We start from the raw sequence: 20847 nt of genomic DNA, 5'->3' as shown, positions 1-20847 counted from the left end.
ACTTTGGAAGATTATTCTTGAATTTTTAGGCATACCAAAAGAAACTGCTGGCCAAAGATAGAAAAGACTGACAAATCATGGCAATAAACAAGAATGTGGCATATTAAAGTCTTAAGTCTGAAATAAAAGAAGAAACAGTATGTCTTTGAGAAATATAGACTAATAGGGCTGGGCACAGTGGTTCACGCCTGTAATCTCAGCATTTGGGGAAGCTAAGGTGGATGAGTCCAGGAGATCAGCCAGGATGACATAGCAAAACACCATCTCTACTAAAAATACAAAAATGAGCTGGGCATGGTGGCACAAGCCTGTAGTCCCAGCTGTTTGTGAAGCTGAGGTGGGAGGACTGCTTGAGATCACACCACTGCACTCCAGCTTAGGTGACAGAGTGAGAGACTGTCTCGAAAAAAAAAAAAGAAAAAAAAAAGAAATACAGACTAATAGCATAAAGCTAGATAAAGCTAGAGACAAATTTCTGGGTGTTTTGTGAACAAGTTCATTATAAAGTAGAAAAGTTGGCACTGTTTTGAGACAAAATGTTAAAACAACAGCAGCAGCAGAATAAAAGAATAAGGAAAGTGGGGCAAATCCAAGACTTTACACATACCTGGATCTAAAGGACATTCGTTCAGTTTGGCAAATTCTGCTGGCGTTTTTCCAGTAAGAACACAGTTTGAACTACGTAGCATTATGGGCATTCTGTATAAAATAAAACAAAAGAAAATATCACATGTAGGCTGTCAATGGTAAAAGCTGCAAAAAATACAAAACATGCAGTGCACACCACCTCACCAAGGGTCTGTCTATGCACTATGTTAGAAAAGGCAGAGAAATAGCAACTGCATGGAAGCCAAGCAAAACGAAGTATTTTCTCAGGCATGCTGCTCGTCTAGTACAGACGATAAAAACTCAGGCTGGGTGCAGAAGCTCATGCCTGTAATCCCAGCACTTTGGGAGGCCAAGGTGGGTGGATCATATGAGGCCAGGAGTTCAAGAGCAGCCTGGTCAACATGGTGAAACCCCATCTCTACTAAAAATACAAAAAATTAGCTGGGTGTGGTGGTGTGTGCCTGTAGTCCCAGCTACTCAGGAGGCTGAGACAGGAGAATCGCTTGAACTTGGAGGTGGAAGTTGCCATAAGCCGGGATCGCGCCACTGCACTCCAGAATGAGGCTCTCTTAAAAAACAAAACAAAAAACCAAAAACCTCAAATGTTTGGTTTAAACTTTGCGTACAGCTTTAGTGAGAGTCAGAAATGACAGCAATACTTCCTTCATGGAAGACAAAGTGATTCTCATCAGTTACTTGGCAATAGCATGACGCATCCAAGTGTAAGGAACAACAGGCTATGAAAACTAACCAGGCAGTCTGGAAAAAGAACTAAGCAAAACTTACTAGAAATGGAAATTTTAAGCACTGACTTAAAAATGTAGAAATAGGTTGGATAATAACAGATTTGATATTGCTGAAGATATAATTACTGGGCTGGAAAAGACATCTGAAGAAATTACTGAGAATGTATCTCAGAAAGACATAGAGATGGAAGGTATGAAAGAGAGTTTAAGAGTCAGGGAAGGATAGAGAGAGAGTGACTAATAAACATCTAATCAGACTTCTAGATGGCAAAAATACACAGAATGGGTGAGAAGTCCTATTCAAAGAGATAATAGCTGTAAAGTTTTAAAGATACATGAAAGACATAAATCCTCACAGTAACACCTGCACAAGATAATAAAAAGAAAGCTACACCTAAGCATATCACAGTCAAGATACTAAACACCAAAATTAGAGATCAGATTTAAAACCCAGCCAGAAAAAAAGGGAGGCTACCAAAAAGGAAAGGATACACAATAACTTCACAACAATCAATGACACAGAGCAATGTGCTCAAAGTGCTCAGAGGAAGTAACTGCCAACCTCAATTTGTGTATTCTGCTAAGTATTCACTCAGAATGAGGTCAACATAAAGATATTTCCAGACAAAAACTGAGAGAAGTTACTAATGTACTAATAGGCCCTCACTAATAAATTTGTAAAAAAAATTCATCTTCAGGAAGATGGAAAATGAACACTAACCAAAAGTCTGACGTGTAAAAATATTCAGTGAGCAAAGAAAATGGAAACTAACATGTGTGGATATAAACAAATATGAACTTCGTAAGACAAAAACAATTTCTAATTCATAGGTTAAAAAACATGACAGGGAGGCCAGGCGCAGTGGCTCACGCCTGTAATCCCAGCATTTTGGGAGGCCGAGGCGGGCGGATAACAAGGTCAAGGGAATCAAGACCACCCTGGCCAATGTGGTGAAACCCCGTCTCTACTAAAAATATAAAAAATATTGGCTGGGTGTGGTGGCGCACGGCTGTAGTTCCAGCTACTCAGGAGGATGGGGCAGGAGGATCGCTTGAACCTGGGAGGTGGAGGGTGCAATGAGCCAAGATCACGCCATTGCACTCCAGCCTGGGCAACAGAGTGAGACTCCATCTCAAAAAAAAAAAAAAAAAAAACATGCCACGAATGGTGGCTCATGCCTGCAATTCCCAGTGCTTTGGGAGACCGAGGCGGGTGGATCACTTGAGCCCAGGAGCTCGAGACCAGCCTGGACGACATGGCAAAACCCTGTCTCTACAAAAAATACAAAAATTAGCCAGGTGTGGTGGTGCACTTACAGTCCCAGTTACTGGGGAGGTTGGAGGTGGGAGGATCACTTGAGCCCAGGAGGTTAAGGCTGCAGTGAGCCTCAATGAGTACACTCAATAAGTGTACCACTGCACTCCTGCCTGGGTAACAGAGTGAGACCGTCTCAAAAAGACCAAAACAAAACAAGATAGAACAAAAATTTGGTACAACAAAAGCATATAAGTCAAAGTGACTGATTTGATCCAACTTAAAAGCTTTCTAAAGTCTTTGTTCTTGCCAGGAGGAGAATAAAGATATTGTTTATTTTTAAACTTTGTTAAGTATACATTTCAAAATTTCTAAGATAAACATAAACAATCAGAAATACTGCATATGACTTTTAAATCAATTGGGGAAGGGTGAGAAAAAAAAATCTTCCATTATCCAAAAACAAAAATGGAAAAAACTTGAAACATGAAAAGCTAGACAGCTTTAAAATATAGAATAAGTTGACAGATATACATTCAAATATATATGTATATATGTATGTATATATATAACAAATATAATTGAACTAAATTCTCAAGACAATTTTTTTTAAAATGTAGCCATATGCAGTTTACTTCAACTAAACTCAAAACGTAAGGACATTTAAGAGATTTTTTTTTTAGATGGAGTCTCGCTCTATTGCCCAGGCCAGAGTACAGTGGCATAATCTCGGCTCACTGCAATCTCTGCCTTCCGGGTTCGAGCAATTCTCATGCTTCAGTCTCTCAAGTAGCTGGGATTACAGATGTGCACCACCGCGCCCAGCTAATTTTTATATTTTTAGTAGAGGCGGGGTTTCACCATGTTGGCCAGGCTGGTCTCGAACTCCCAACCTCAGGTGATCTGCCCGCCTCAGCTTCCCAAAGTGCTGGGATTACAGGTGTGAGCCACTGTGCCCAGCCCATATAAAAGATTAAACAGACAATAATTTCTTTAATGATATGCCAGAAATATAACCAAAAGAAAGCAAACGTGGCTACGCTAAGAGCAGACAAAATAAGATTCAAGGCAAAGAATATTACAAGAGATAAAGAAGATAAATGTATAATAATCAAAGGTTCAATTTACTAGGAAGACTTAACAATTCTAAACTTCTATGCACCTAATATCACAGCTTCAAAAAAGCAAAAATACACAAAACCATAAAGAAAATGGACAAATCCACCACCACAGAGGGAGATTTTAACATACCTATTGTAGTAACTGATAGAACAAACAAATCAAAAAGCAATGCAGATACAAAACATCTAAACAACACAATTAACAAGTCCGATCTGAAGGAAAAACACAGACAATGGCACAAAACAACTGGAGAACACCCCTTGTTTCCAAACAAACACGAAACATTTATAGAAACACGTCTCTACAAAGCTCCAAAAATTGACATAAAGCACCAATTGGGAAATCTTAAGTCTTCAAAATAACTTACATTCAAAAGGAAATAGTAATGGGAAGATAGAAATAAGAATATTGTCATTTTACATCAAGGGAAATGAACACACTGACTAAAGTTATGTAATACGACATGAAGATATAAGAATATTACAGTTACTACAGTAACCAAAAAGAGAATTAAAAACAAGAAGGAAAATTCGGGAAGAGGAAGGGAGAAGCAAAGTAGGTGACACAGGTAAGCTAAGCCACACCCCATATATCAGGAGGCAAAACATAATGTTTACAGTTAATGTATCAAGAAATAGAGGTCAAAGCATCACATTTAAAGTTACGGATATTGGCCATGCACGGTAGCTCATGCCTGTAATCTCAGCACTTTGGGAGGCCGAGGCGAGTGGATCACATGAGGTCAGGGGTTTGTGACCAGCCTAACTAACATGGTGAAACCCGTCTCTAGTAAAAACAAGAAAAAATTAGCCAGGCGTGGTGGCAGGCACCTGTAATCCCAGCTACTCAGGAGGTAGAGGTGGGTGAATCACTTGAACCTGGGGGGCGGAGGCTGTAGACAGCAGAGATCATGCCACTGTACTCCAGCCTGGGCAACAGAGTGCGACTCCGTCTCAAAAAAAAAACCAAACAACCCCACCCCCTGCAACACACACACACACAAAATAAAGTTATGGATGTAACAACCCCCAGAAAAAATAACAGAAATAGTCACGAAGTTGGGAATGGGATGAAAGGTGAGGAAGGGGAGGGAGGTTACTGTTTTGAATCAAATGTTTTTATGTACTGTTTGATTTCTAACCAAGCACAACTATAATTTGGATTAAACTAAAATCTTTTTACTCCAAAAAATAAATGAGATTCTATATGTAATTTAGATAATGCATAGTACACATAAGCATTCTAATGACTAGAGGTCATTTTTATGAATGCGAGGCTACCAAACAACACTGCCTATCACAGTATGGCACGAAGCAGGTATTCAACAAATGCTAGTTACATGGCCCCTCTTTAAACCAGGATTTAAACCATCAATCTTACGAATTTATGTTTTCCTCCAGTCTCTCTTGCCTTTTCTTCACAACAGTCAATCTAGTTCATAATTTAGCTATGGTCCAAAACTTATACATGGACACTAGTATGGTCCATGTATAAGAAAGAGAGACGTTCTCATCTTAACGCTGATAGGCCAGGTGCGGTGGCTCACACCCATAATCCCCGCACTCTGAGAAGCCAAGGCGGGCAGATCGCCTGAGGTCAGGAGTTCAAGACTAGCCTGGCCAACATGGCGAAACCCCATCTCTATTAAAAAATACAAAAATTAGCTAAGTATGGTGGCACACGCCTATAATCCCAGCTACTCAGGAGGCTTACGCTGGCTAATTACTTGAACCCAGGAGGCAGAGGTTGCAGTGAGCCGAGATCACGCCACTGCACTCCAGCCTCGGTAACAGAGTAAGACTCCGTCTCAAAAAAACAAAAACAAAATCAAGAACAAAAACACTGATAAACAGTCCTGCTAAAACCAAGGTGAATATTTTAATGTCTTACTTATTTTTCTAATTGAAGAATGAGGAGAGAAACAATACAAATTACCCCTTCCTTTGAGGGAAGTGTAGGAGAAGGATTTGTTAAACCTGCATGTTCCCATAAAACTCTGGACTTCTAGACCCCTTACCAGATGGTGCCATAATTACATATGCCAGTCTTCCCTGACAGCTGTGAATGAAGGTAGCCAATAGGAACTATATTCTGTGTATCTTTTACTCACCTAAGTACTCAGCATCATACATAAGAAGTGATAGGCGGTTGGTATATATTTACTGAACAAATGGATATTTGTTCAAAAGTGCTCTTAGCACTTTTGAGAGGGGGAAAAACACTTGAACAGAAATTATGTGGACTAAGTTTAAAGTCTAATATCATTATTCACCTCATAATATTGTGGGTTTTGTCCATTTCTAAAAGGAGAGTCAATGTATTTCCCTAATCAGGAAAGGCAGATTGCAAAAGCACAAGTGGATGCTATCATTTCCAAACTTGTACCAGGCAAGTAAGTAATTTCTCCCTTAAATACTTGTAGATGAGAAAAAGTTAAATTCCAGGAAAACTCAATCTCAGAATATACCTGGAATCCACCAAGGCCTGTCCAGGAGAGTTCACGGAAATGCTATCATACCTAGTGTTTCCCTAGCAGCTTAGAGTTACAGTAGGAAAGGGAAACATTTTCCTCAACTTTTTAGAAAAGGTTTTACAATTAATAAATGGTAACGACCACAACTATATGCTGGACATTATTCTAAGTGCTTTACACATGCTGACTCATTGGACCTATGAAATAGGCAGCATTTCTTGCATTTTTCAGATGAGGAAATGGGGTCACATCATGGGGCTGGAATCCAGGCAATGTGGCTCTAATACAGATTTCATTTCTCACCTGCCGATGGGTAAGGCATTGCGGATGATCCTCTGGCTGCCTCGGGTATATTCAATATCCACTGTAATAGGGGCAGAGTATGTCATGTCTCTCAAACGGCACTGAAAGAGAATCAGGAATTTGATAGTTACTGGTCCTTCTCTCTGCAACAGGGTCCTGACCACTTCAAAGTGCTCCTTCTGTAGTAGAAGTATGGCCCACATTGAACTTTAATCCCTTTTTCTCAAAAGAATGTCCCCCCCATCCTGTTTTTAAATGATCTTTTAAGAGTATATATTAAGGGCACACTCTGAGTTAAAGCAAACAAGTCCAGTTAAAGTAAGGTCCGTAATTACCTCATGAGGGGACACTGGTCTAGTTACATTGAAGCTTTCTTCAACATCAGGAAGCCCAACGTAGATATTAAGATATCTGAAAAGCAAATTAATGTACGAATTATACTTCTTCAAAGATCATAAAAGCAAACAAGCTATTTTCCTTCCAAATACAAAGATTATGTTTTGATATATGCTTATCTTGCTAAGGACAACAAATTAAATATTAAAATTGGAGATCTTCTTGAACTGATAGTACATATAGCTTTACAAAGAAGGGAAATATTATCAAAGTATCTTTTAAAAAATATTACAAATCTCTTAACAAAAATACTGGACATACAGCTCCCTAAAAACGATACTTAATGAAAGAGCAAAGTGCAAAGAGTACTGATGATATGCTATCATTTGTAAAAGAAAGATGAGGCCATAAAGGCAAAAAAATAAATACGCTCATTTGTGCAAAAGAAGGATAAAAAGGATAAAGCGAAAACTAATGAGAATGGTTACCTATGGAGAGTGGCTGGGAACAGGGTGGAAAGAACTGGAAGTGGAACAACTATTTTCTGAATATACTTTTTTGTGCAAGTCTAACTCTTACACCATAATGTTTCACATACTGAAAAAATAAAGAAAAGAACTAAAGTAAGTAACCCTGGGAGACAATATTGTGACTGGACATTGAGAGGCTAAAGATAAAAAGGACAGTGCACAGATCTTATACTCTAGTAAATTTTATCTCACAGAGATATGAGTTAACAATTCTGAAACTTTATGTATAGTCTAGGATTGAAAAAAAAATTTTTTTAAATATTGCAGACAATGGGAGCCAGATTTCTCATTATTGGGATAAAAGTTAAGGAAAGGAAAAAGGTTAGAATGAGTCCTGCAGTGCTGAACTGAAACTGGAGGTATCAGTCTGCATGGTTTTTAATATATGTAAAAATGGATAGGATAAAGAAATATAGATGTGTCTGCATGTATGTGCTCATATACATACACATATTTCTGAGCTCTGCCTGCTGAAATCTTAGTGTTCATATCTTGGATTCTAAGTACTATTTTCCAACAAAAGGGAGACTCTGGGGCTCCTTGATTCCAAATCTAGGACAGGGGCATACCAGATGAACTACATCTTACAGTGTGAGAAAGCAAAGGAGTGCTCAAAAAATAATGGTGGCATCATGAAAGGACACAGGAGTCAATCTGAAGGGTCTCCCTATGGTCAAAGCTGAAACAGTCTGAACAACAGAAAAATGACAGTACTGGATACATATATGATAGTACTCATAGAATAAAATAAAACATCCATGAGTCCAAATTGATATAAATTAATAATATAGAGAGATAAGTGAGGGGAAGAGGAAACTATTGCGTATAGAATTCCAGTATCAATGCAGAAGGAATGATAGAAATAAAGGTTCACCCTTAGGTAAGCCCACAATAATAACTGTTATAGGTAAGAATCATCAATGTATGCCAAAAATTGTTGGTGAAATTATGATGAGAAAGGGTAGTTGCCTAGCCTCAAAGAATCTCCCTATAAGATACTTATTAACTACAAAAGGAAAAATAGTAACTTTTCAGTGGAGAAATCTGGAAGATTCTACCTTAACCAAGTGAACAAAGTTAAAATCATCAGTAATAAAACATACTGGCATCTGTAACCCCAATATGAATCAGTGAGAACACAAAACATTGCTTCTGTGGTATTCTTGCCAAAAAAGTAAAACCCAATCTAATAATGATCACATGTCATACAAACTCAAATTAAAGGAACTTCTACAAATACTGACTAGATTGTTCAAAAGTGTCAATGTCATGAAAGACCAAGAAAGATGGAGGGACTGTCAAAAATTGAGGAGACTAAGGATACAAGACAACTAAACATAACACGGAGCTCTGGACTGATTCCTACACCAGAAAAAGAACATTTGTGAGAAAACATCAAATAAGGTCTACAGATTAGTAGACCACATCATATCAGTGCTGACTTCCTGGTTTTGATCATTGTGCTATGGTTATGTAAGATGTTAGTATCAGTGAAGGCTTGGTGAAGAATATTGAAGAACTCTTTGTACTATTTTTGCAGTTTTTCTTTTAAGCTTAACATTGTTTCAAAATAAAAATTTAAATATATAAAATCTAATAGTTTCAAAAATTTCCCAACCATAACTCATTATAATTTGCCAGTTAAAAATTTAATTTGAGCACTTTATAGTTAATAAAAGACAATGATTTCTTTTTTCTGTTTTTTTTTTGAGTCGGAGTCTTGTTCTGTCGCCCGAGTTGGAGTGCAGTGGCAGTCTCAGCTCACTGCAATCTCCCTGTCCCAGATTCAAGTGATTCTCTTGCCTCAGCCTCCTGAGTATCTGGAATTACAGATGTGCACCACCACGCCTGGCTAATTTTGTATTTTTAGTAGAGACAGGGTTTAACCATGTTGGCCAGGCTGGTCTCGAACTCCTGACCCCAGGTGATCTGCCCACCTTGGCCTCCCAAAGTGCTGGGTATTACAGGCATAAGCCACTGCGCCTGGCCAAGACGATGATTTTAAAAGAGTTTTGATAGCAACTTCACTCACTTTAAAAAATGTTAGATGTAACCCACATAGATCTAACATAGCAAATTAAGAATAGTTGGTTCCTTACTTTAAGTACCACATAGGGTCAGCATCACTTGTAACCTTTTCATTGGCTTTCATTATCTTCTTTATCTGCAGTGGAAAATGCAACATTAGTAAAGACTCTGGCTTCCAATTAATCCTTAGTTTATGTCTATTTCTAATGTCTGATGCTTACCTCTACATTAATGAAATAGTTAAATGAATCTATATGCTGTTTCACAAGGCCTTTCACCTAAACAAATAGAAAGAGAAAGTAAACAGGTTAGCAACAAAATAATAAATCATATAATGGAATCTAATAATAGGTGAACATCAAATTTTTATCAAAACCAAAGTGAGAAAAAAAATCCATGAATTTTATTTAGTAAATTTTTTCATTAGTGTGTTCTCATTCCATTTCTGCATCATCTTACTAGTATATCCTCGACAGTTTTCCTTCTTGAGAAGTAATCTGACTTTCGGAAATCAAAATATGAGTATGTGAATATATGGTCATGTGCCACATAACACTTCATTCAACTATGAAGCATATATCTGACAACAGTCCTATAAAGATTATAACGGAGCTGAAAAATTCCTATCGCCTGACGACTTACGACTTGATTTGATTTCATAGTGTGTATTTCTGAAAAGAGTGACCCCCTCCTCAAGAAGAGCCTCCGGCAGGCCCCTCAGGAAGTATTCTAGAAGTAAGCATTGTTATCCTAGAAGATGATAGCTCCATGTGTGTTATTGTCCATAAAGACCCTCCAGTGGGACAAGGCACGGAGGTGGAAGACAGTGATACTGATGATTCTGGCCCAGGCTAATGTGTGTATTTGTATCTTAGTTTTTAACAAAAAAAAAAAAAATTTTTTTTGAAGACAGTCTCGCTGTATTGCCCAGGCTGGAGTACAAGGGTGCGATCTTGGCTCACTGCAACGTCCGCCTCCCTGCATCAAGTGGTTCAGGTGCCTTAGCCTTCTGAGTAGCTGGGATTACAGGTGTGAGCCACTGTGCCCAGCTAATTTTTGTATTTTTAGTAGAAACAGGGTTTCACCATGTTGGCCAGGCTAGTCAATCTCAAACTCCCAACCTTAAATGATCCACCTTGTCTCTTCCTCCCAAAGTGCTGGGATTACAGGTGTGAGCCACTGTGCCCAGCACCTTCTTCTCCATTTATGTGCAGCTCCTTTTAAAAAATAACAAAAAGCCGGGCAAGGTGTTACATTCCTATAGTTGCAGCTACTCAGGAGGCAGAGGCAGGGGGATCAAACTCAAGAGTTTAAATCCAGCCTGGGCAATGTAGCAAGACCTGGTCTCCTAGAGGAAAAGAAAAATTTATTGACCTTACGACCATTTTATTTGATTCTTGGTCAATCCACTACTTAGAAACTCAATAGCTTCCTATGGCTTTTAGAAGAAAAGCAAAATCCTTAACATGGCTTTCAAATCTGATCAGGAATCTGGCCCCGACAACTTTCCCAGCCTCATTTCCCAGCACTCTTCCCTCTGCCCATAACACCCAACTGAATTCTAGAGTAGAGTTCAAAATGAGTAGAGACAAAACTCTACTCATTTTTCTTTTTTTGAGACGGAGTCTCACACTGTCACCAGGCTGGACTGCAGTGGTGCGATCTCGGCTCACTGCAACCTCTGCCTCCCAGGTTCAAGCGATTCTCCTGTCTCAGCCTCCCAAGTAGCTGGGATCACAGGGGCCCACCACCACATCAGCTAATTTTTTGTATCTTTAGTAGAGATGAGGTTTCACTATGTTGGCCAGCCTGGTCTCAAACTCCTGACCTCGTGATCTGCCCACCTCAGCCTCCCAAAGTGCTGGGATTACAGGCATGATCCACCGTGACCAGCCTCATTTTTCAAGTCTCCATTCTTTCACTTAGCACAATGCTTTCAAGATTCGTCCATGTTGCAGCAGGTAATATACTCAATTTATTTTTATTGCCAAATAATACTCTGTTGTACAGATATATCGGATTTTGTGTATCCATCCAGCAGCTGATGTCCATTTGGGTTGTTTCCACTCTTGGCTATTATGAATAACACTGCTATGAGCATTTGTGTACAGGTTTCTGCATGGACACGTTTTCACTTCTCGTGGGCAGATATCTAGGAGTGGAATTGCTGGAGGATGTGGTAACTTTTTGTTTAACCATTTGAGAAACTGCCAGCCTGTTTTCCAAAGTGGTTATAACACTTTACGTTCCTACAGTGGACAGTTCCCATTCCTCCACACCCTTATTAACATTCTATTTTGATCATAGCTATCCTAGCGGGTACCAAGTGGTCTCTCGCTGTGGTACTCACTACTTCTTAGCATAAGCTCTTGGAAATTGAATTGAAGCCCGACACCACATCGTATCACATTCAGCAACTCCTCTTGACTGGTCGCTGTTTCCTGCAGACCCTGTGGAGGCTCCTCTTGAACACCTTGATTAAGCCATACTCTCTGCACCCAGCTTTCAGCTTAAACCTTCTTCTCTTAAGATGTGGTTTATGTCTCACTTCATTTGGGTGGCCCTCTCTGACCATCGCTCTTTTGCTGATAGCACTTTGGTTTTCAATCATGTGCCATGCTACTATGCATGTACTACTACTTCTCTCTAAAATTAGACTACCATTCCCCAAACCAGCACCTTTCAGGCAGGGATTTTACCTTATAATTCCTTGTATTTCCAAAACCTAGCAACACAGCTACACAAAATCAAAAAATGTTGATGACAAAAATTTAATCTTTAAAAAATGGCTTATTTCTTGACCTTTTCATCTGAAAAATAACCAATTATTATTAAATGTGAAACAATTACCTTTAAAAATGCTGGAAGCAGCCTCCATTTTTCCTGTGAGCCAAAACAAGAAGAATATCAGAACTCTGTACCAACAACAGTACATTCATGTTATTTTAATGTACCAAAATAAGCAAAGGAAAGTAAGTCAAAACAAAAAGAACAATTTTTAACATTTTTATGGCAATCACATGTGTGCATATGCATATAAATATGTATATACATACATACATAACACTACAGATTTCTTAAACAGAATATAACTTAATCCCTTCTTGATGACTCAATATTTTAAGCACTTTTCAATTCTTTCTTTTATGCTCATGACACTTCCTAAGTGAAGTCTGCCAGTTTGAGAAAAGGAAAATAAGGCTCAGAGAATCTGGTGGGAGAGCTGGTTCTCAAGACCCAAAGGGAGTTCTGTCTCCCTCCCACTCTCTCTCAACTACTGTCTGGTCAGAGCTCATCTCAGGGCTACAGAAGGATGGCACATATGGTGATAGCTTCCTACACTGCCTGAGCAACTAGAGGGACAGAGTTACAATTGATGGAGATGAGGAACACTGTAGGAACAGCAGGTTTAGGTGTGGAGGGGCTACCAGAAGTTTGGTTTGGGTATGTTAAGCTTGCATTAGACATTCAGGTGGAAATGTCAAGGAGGCAACAAATGAGACTGGAATTTGGGAATGGAGTGGCCGGGAGATATAAACTAGGGAGAGATTAACAAGTGGATGGTAATTAAAGGCATGTGATATATGAGATCACCTATGAAGTGTGGATGAGAAGAGTTCCATAAAGTGAGACCAACCAAGAACATTCAACAATTAGAGAGGAGGAGTAGAAGGCAGCTCCAGCAAAGGAGACCGAGGAGTGGCCAGGCAGGGTGGCAGACACCTGGATATAGTCAAAAACATTTTCCAGAAGGGAGGCACGCAAAGCTAATCTATGATGACAGAAATCAAAAGGTGGTTGGGGGGATAGACTGAAAAGGGTCATAAGGGAACTTTCTGGAGTGATGCAAATGTCCACATATAGCACATAAATATAAAACCAATGTAACCGAATATCTAGTATCCATACCTTTTATTATATAAATTACACCTAAATTTAAAAATAGAAGAATGACAATGATATAGGTTGAATTGTGTCCCTCTCAAAATTCACATGCTAAAGTCCTAACCCGAAGTATCTCAGAATGTGACTGCTTTTGAAGATGGGGTCTTGACAAAGGTGATTAAGTAAAATGAGTCATTAGGGTAAGCCCTAATCCGATACAACTGGTGTCCTCATAAAAAAGAGAAATTGGACATAGAGATGCACACAAGGACAATGCCATGTGAAGATGAAGGTAGAAGTCTCGGTGAAGCTTCTGCAAGCCAAGGGAGGCCAAAGATTGCCAGAGTTTTAAACACCTATAGTGGGGGAGAGCACAGAGCAGATCCTCTCTCAGAGCCCTCAGAAGGAGCCGGCTCTGCTGTCACCCTGATCTCAGACTTCTAACCTCCAGAATTAGGAGAAAATAAATTTCTTTTGTTTAAGCCACCTAGTTGGTGGTTACTATGTTATGGCAGCCCTATGAGCTAATACTCCCACATCTTCAAATTCCTTTCTCTACACCCCTTCTCATCCTCGCTTCCTCCCATTTCAAAGGAAGGACCATCCATTCCTTGGTCTAAGTCTAACCCTTCTGCCATGAACACAATCCTGCCAACCTTCTCCTGAAGACTGTAAACCTTGCCCCAGTTCAGTCGTTGATATTCAACCTGTTCTATTTAAAACTAGTAAATTATTCAAATCTTCCCATTTAAAAAGAACAAAAAAAATTTTAAGACCCAGCAGCTCCTCTGACTACTTTCTTCCCTGCCCTTCAGCTTATGACCTCTCCCAAATTACCCCATATTTAGCTTCTCGTTCCTCGCTTCCCACTCCTTCATTCCATTATAGTCAGGACTCTGACCTACCTGCCAGTGAAACAGCTCGACAGAGGTCACCAAGGCTGTGACTTCAAAAGACCTCCCTTGATGCCCCCTCACATTCCCTTTCCACAGTATCTGGCCATGCCAATCACTGTCTTATAACGACCTGTGACATCATTCTCTTATGTCTTTCCTTCCTCTGGCCGGGCCTTCTCACGTCTCTTTTCCTCTGCTAACCTGTAAACGTTGGTGTTCTTCAAAGTTCTATCCCTGGCGATGTCTTTTCTCATTCTCAAGTAAGGTTGGGAATGGAGGATTTCAAACAACACTGTTTGAAAGTGTTGTTTCGCTTCCCCCATCTCATCCCACAGCCCCCCATTTCCAAATGTGGGCTCTTTCAAAGGCAGTGACCCTGTCTATCCTGTTTACCACAGTGCCTGGCACATATAAGACTCCAATAAATACTGAATGAATAAATAAATGAGTGAGTGAATATCACTGCTGCAGTAAGCTACTGGGTATGGGCCTGTCGCCTCCAACTATTGACTGCGCAGTGATACCTTACAGCCTCAGAGGCTACTTAAACTCAGTACATCCAAAATTAAATCTTCCCCCAGCTCCATTCCCAATCTCAGTGAATATCACCATTTATCCTAGTCAATCCCAAATTAGATACCCGGTAGTCCTAACTTTCTGACTTCTCTTAATCGACAGGAAAACAAAAATTCTACTGAGTTGACCTCCTTGTAACCTTCCTCGCATTTATCCTCTGCTCCTGTGCCAGTTGAGGCCCTCGTAATCTTTCACCTGGACTGCGGCAATACTTCCTTTCTAATCTTTCTGCTCATCCCTTTCAATGCTAACACACTAAAGCCAGTGTGCATGTCCTCATGTGCACAGCTGAGCACCTCATTCTCTACACCTCTTCAGTGCCTCCCCACCCTCTTCACCATGTCTCGAGCCCACAGTGAGGCATACATCACACGCTGTGCTTGCAGCTGTACTTGTGCCCACGCCTCCTCCTTCTATCTGGAATGCTTCCCCACCACCACACTTCATCCACATCTGGCAAACTCAGTTCAGGCATCACATCCCAGCTACATTTGTAATACCAATACACCCCTCGCCTACTTGTATCACAGTACCTATTGCATGTTATTCCACCTGCTTACATGTCTCTCTCTATAAGCCTATAACACACTGGGAGGCAGAAAACACATTTTTTGAACTTATATAAACCCTGTGAATAATACACCACCAGGTAAGTACTCAGTAATACTGATAAATATTTATTCAACAAATAACTGATTAATTGGCTCCAAAGCTTGTGTTATTTCTACCATACTACCATGCTGCTGTACTACCATAAGCACAAAAAAATACACACCAGGCATGGCCAGTTCAAGTAAAACTGAGCTCTTATCTAGAAAAAGTTTTAGAGAAAACACTGAAGTTGGAAAGTTTAAGTAAATATTTTAATATCTCAATTTAAAAGGAAATGGCAGCAAGTAGTAGAGATCTACCATCTTCTAGGAGACTCAGGAAAGGCCTTCCTAGGGAAGTTGTATCATAGATATGTGGGATTTAATCTACAAATAGGAATGGGAGAGTGATCCAGAAGGAATTGTACGAGCAGAGTAGAAAGATCTCAAGGGAGGGAGAGGGGAGAATCATGGGAAAAGACGCTAGAGAAGTAACTACTGGTCAGACTGAGGAAATTTATTACAAACATGGTAAACACTAGATTTTGCCCTAAAAGCAACAGAGATTGAAGAATTTTAACCAAGGGAGCAACATAACCATGTTTGTGTGTTTAGATGGACAGCTCTGGCTGCAGAGCAAGGAAGAGACTGGATTGGGACAAGTCAGGTGCCAGGTAGGAGAGTTAGGATGTAAGAGAGGAGAGTGGTTCTGGGCTGGAAAACAGTGGGAATGAAGTTTCAGATAAGCATAGATTAAGAACTCAAGACTTTTTAGAGGTGATGGTGGACTGGATCCAGAGAGCAGGAAGAGGAACTGTTATTCTTGAATCAGAAGGCTGGAATTATAGCACTGATCACTTCATAGCTGTGTAAATTCACACAATACATAGAACTCTCCCAGGCTTATTTTTTCAGCTCTCTGGAGAAGCAATCCGATCAGCAGTTAGGGATGAAGACTAGAGTCAGACTGACAAGAGTCAGATTAGCCACTTACCAGGCTTCTAATGCAAGGCTATTTACTTCACATCTCTGGGCCTCTCTGGCAAAATGGGGGTGAAAATAGCACTTATTTCAGAGGATTAAATAACATAACGCATGTTATGGTTAAACAGAGCCTGGTACATTAGCAAGTGCTCAGGGAATGCTGGCTCCTTGATATTTACTTTTCATGGTTAAAATACAGTTTTGCAGCGGGGCGCGGTGGCTCACGCCTGTAATCCCAGCACTTTGGGAGGCCGAGGTGGCGGATCACGAGGTTAGGAGTTCGAGACCAGCCTGGCTAACACAGTGAAACCCCTTCTCTACTAAAAATACAAAAATTAGCTGGGGATGATGGCGGGCATCTGTAATCCCAGCTACTCGGGAGGCTGAGGCAGGAGAATGGCGTGAACCTGGGAGGCGGAGCTTGCAGTGAGCTGAGATCGCGCCACAGCACTCCAGCTTGGGTGACAGAGCGAGACTCCACCTCAAAAAAAAAAAAAAAAACACACACACACAGTTTTACCTGATGAAGATCAGCAGCCTATTGCATGCACTCATAGACTGAATCTGACGAACTGCTAATCCAATTTCCTTAACTTGTCAAATTATTATAAAGAGGTTTTGTTTTCTTTTCCTCAAGACAAGGTCTCATTCAGTCACCCAGGCTGGAGTGCAGTAGCACAATCACAGCTCACTGCTGCCTCGACCTTCCAGGCTCAAGTGATCCTCCCACCTCGGCCTCCTGAGTTGCCGGGACAACAAGTGCACAGCACCACACACGGCTAATTTTTGTATTTTTTGCAGAGATAGCGTTTTGCCATGTCGCCCACGCTGGTCTCAAACTCTTGAGCCCAAGTGATCCGCTCGCCTTGGCCTCCCAAACTGCTGGTATTACCGGAGTGAGTCATCACGCCTAGCCAAGGAGGTTCCTATAATCCGACAGATTTACTGATTATATCACTTTCCTGCTTAAACCCTTCAAAAGCTCTGCTCCAAGACAAAGTCCAAGCTCTGTCAGATGTTTATTGAAACTTTTCATAATCAAGACCCTTACTTAACCCTGTCTTTTATCTCTCCTCCTCTATTTTTCTTCACTCTAATACTACTGGATTTACTTTCCTTCCTCAAAAACATCCAATGGTCTTGCCGAGGAGGTTTCAAGTATCTTATTCTCTCTCCCTGAAATCTCTCCTTTGCTATCGTCTCCGGCCACGTCTCCACTTCCCTATTCCACGTCAGTGTAGATTTTGAGGCTCAGAGAGGTTATGATATGTGCCTTATCAGATAACAAAACATGTCGACAGCCATACTTCATTGGGCAGCTCGCTGTGAGACAGCTGTCCTTAACTTCTGAGAATCTGATGAAAGCTATGGACTCTCTCCCTGAGAAAACACACAGGCAAATTCTTTAGTAAATATTCAGGGCGTTTAAAATTCCCCTGCAACCCAAACTTGAACTTCAGGTTAAAAGGCAAGATGACTAGCTTGGAATTCAGACGATCTGGTTTTACCCCCACAGCCAGCTGCGGTGCTTCATGCAAGCGGCCTGAGCTCCCTGGCCCCCAGTGTCCTTTGTAAGACTGCAAACATGCAATACGTCCCCCACAGTAAGTGCGAGGGCCAGTCCTCCCCACGCACACCTATGCTGGAAGAGCTCCAACCCGAGAGCCAGCCGCGGGGCTTCTCGACCCCTGCAGCGGCTGACAGCTCCTCTGGGCTCAGCCTTCACTCGCGCACGCGGATGCCGGCTCTGGAAAAAGACTGGCACGCGCGACGCTCTGAGCATGCGCAGATGCCCGGCGCATGCGCACAAACCTCCAGCCCGCCCCTTAGCGGCCCGGCACTCCCGGCAACGCCCCCTCAGGGCGCATCCAGGCCCCTGACGCTCCATGAGTGCCTGGCACTCACCTCTACAGTCGGGATCGGCGCAGCCAGCTGCTCCGGAGTCAGGTTCCCAAACTCCTCCGCTAGCACGTCCATGCTGCTCACGAAGGAGGAAGAAGCAGATAGAACCTCCGCGCCCGCCTTCCCTGCACCAAGCGAACTGCAAGACTCCCGGAGAACGGTGCGCGGAGGCCTAAACTGTCCCCGCCGTGTTAGCTAGAGACGCGGTAGAAAGGTTCCGCCTGCTCCCTGCCCGAATCTGCGGTGGAACCCGGATGTGGCCGAGGCGGAGTAGGGAAACTGCGCCTCCTGGTGTAGCTCAGAGGTCTGGCGCGGGGAATCCTAAGCCCCAGCTGTCAGGTTTCTTGCCAATTCTCTGATAATTGAGACCAGGAAAACATAGTGGTTGTCATTTTAAAAGTAATCCGAAGAAAAGTGTAAACGCATAATTTACCCAACTTGAACCACTGAGGCAGAGAATTGTTTAATGTAGTCCAAAATTATATGCGTTGTTTAGTATGGAAGAGCAGGAAACGTCCCAAATGCCTACTAATAGGAGATAAATTAAATAAATGATGGTACATGCGTGTGATGGAAGAGTGTTCAAAATTCTCAAAAGCACTGATGGAAGATGTAGGAGTAAATACCAGTGTATGGAGAAATTTAGTATGAAAAGATGACATTTACGTTAGTAGGGGAAGGATGGCCTGTCCAGTAAATAATGTTTGAAGAGCTGATTACCCATTTGGGGAAAACACATGTTAGTGAAACCTTTGTGGATTAAATATTGAAATGTTAACAAAAACTTAGAAGAAAATGTAAGTGCAGATATTCATAACGTTGAGATGATGAAAGTTTTCAAGATAGCAACACTCAAGTCATAAAGGATTTCATAGTATAATTCTAAACACGATTTTATGATTCCACGGAAAATTTTTAATTTTCTGAACAGAATTTTTAAAATCGCCAATGAATAGAATTAATAAAAAAAAATTGGCAGAAGACAAAGGGCTGGTCTCTCTAGTTTACAATGAGCTCATACAAATCAATGGAAAGAAAAATCCTATTAGAAAAAACAAGGCAAAGTGCACCAATTAATTAATGGGTACGGAGTTTCGATTTGGGAAGATGCAAAAATTCTGTAAATGGATAGAGGTGATGGTTGCAGAACAATGTGAACGTATTTAATGCTGCTGACCTGTACATCATTTTAAAGGGTTAAAATGCTACGTTTTATGTATATTTTAGAACAATAAGAAAAGCTATGAAAATTTGTAAGTACATGTATGCTTTCCAATTTCTCCCTCATAAAGGTAGAACCCTTGCACCAGGTTAATTATTCTTATTTCCTAAAGAGCTACTTAAATTTCAGTACTTGTATTTTCTACGTGTTGCACTGACATCTGAAATATGAGAAGAATGGGAAAAAGACCAAAAGTAGAATCAACCCTGCCTTTGAAGTTCTTACAATTTACTTATTATGGAGACAAGATACAACTTGTGTCTCATCCTTGTGCATTACCAGATTGCAACCGATTTAGCATCTAGCCTGGAAGGGACTGCGAAAGTGATTTATAGATGGCAGAGGATCTCAAGGTTGGCTCAAGTGTGTTGGTTGTCTATGCCAAAGTCTTCTTTGCTTTCCATTATCAAGGTGGTTCTCCAACTTTAGGGTGTATTAGAATCACCTGGAGAGCTTGTTAAACCATTCTCAGCTTTCTGATTGGTAAACTGGGGCTGAAAGTTTGCTTTTTTTTTTTTGAGATGGAGTCTTACTCTGTCATCCAGGCTGGAGTGCGGTGGCATGACCTTGGCTTACTGCACCTTCCCAGATTCAAGCGATTCTCCTGCCTCAGCCTCCCGAGTAGCAGGGATTACAGGCACGTGCCACCATACCTAGGAAATTTTTTTTTTTTTTTTTAGAGACGGTGTTTTGCTGTATTGGCCAGGCTGGTCTCAAACTCCTGACCTCAGGTGATCCGCCTGCCTCGGCGTCCCAAAGTGCTGGGATTATAGGCATGAGCTAGCGTGGTCTTGGCTCACTGCAACCTCAGCCTCCGAGGTTCAAGCGATTCTCCTGCCTTAGTAGCTGGGACTACAGGCATGTGCCACCACACCCAGCTAAACTTTTATTTTTAGTAGAGACGGGGTTTCACCATGTTGGCCAGGCTAGTCTTGAACTCCTGACCTCAGGTGATTCACCTGCCTTGGCCTCCCAAAGTGCTAGGATTACAGGCATGAGCCACCACACCCGGACTGCAAATTTGCATTTTTAGTAAGTTCCCTGCTGCTGCCTTCTAGTGATTATGCATTGGAAATCACTAACCTAAGACTTATCACTCAATGCCATATCCTCTTTTTATGTGTCTAATTATCCAGACTGAGCTCTTGGTACAGGAACTATCTTGTTTGTCTTTGTATTTCCAACTTCTAACCCATCAGTTGTTCCTGAATATATTTGTGTAGAGTAAGTGAGTTGAAAGAAAAAATTGCAACGGGTGATGTTTGATATTATACTCACTTTTTAAGAATCCGGATTGCTTCTAGTTTCTCTTCAAAAGCAGGAGGCTCCTGTAGCCATGGTCCCAAAGTCCTATATGGCAACAATTGGCTAATGCTGAATGGTGTTGGCC

The 20847-nt window shown here is 41.1% G+C and overlaps 1 protein-coding gene across 3 annotated transcripts in view; it reads right to left on the bottom strand.

The window, feature by feature from the left end:
• The window catches only part of POLR3B (RNA polymerase III subunit B), a 136560-nt gene extending 118155 nt beyond the window's left edge, over window positions 1-18405 (bottom strand). The window contains exons 1-8 of one of the 3 annotated variants that reach the window (XM_077952563.1): window positions 17971-18090; window positions 16344-16388; window positions 12253-12285; window positions 9624-9680; window positions 9474-9538; window positions 6844-6919; window positions 6509-6609; window positions 608-699 (exon numbers count right to left, since the gene is read on the bottom strand). In XM_077952563.1, coding sequence (XP_077808689.1) covers window positions 608-699; window positions 6509-6609; window positions 6844-6919; window positions 9474-9526 — 322 coding nt within the window. In that variant the 5' untranslated portion in view covers window positions 9527-9538; window positions 9624-9680; window positions 12253-12285; window positions 16344-16388; window positions 17971-18090. 3 annotated transcript variants of the gene reach the window in all.
• Window positions 18406-20847: the final 2442 nt, after the last annotated feature.

This window comes from Macaca mulatta, chromosome 11 (genome assembly GCF_049350105.2).
Source record: "Macaca mulatta isolate MMU2019108-1 chromosome 11, T2T-MMU8v2.0, whole genome shotgun sequence".
NCBI classification, from domain to species: Eukaryota; Metazoa; Chordata; class Mammalia; order Primates; family Cercopithecidae; genus Macaca; species Macaca mulatta.
This window is presented reverse-complemented; position numbering and strand designations above follow the sequence as displayed.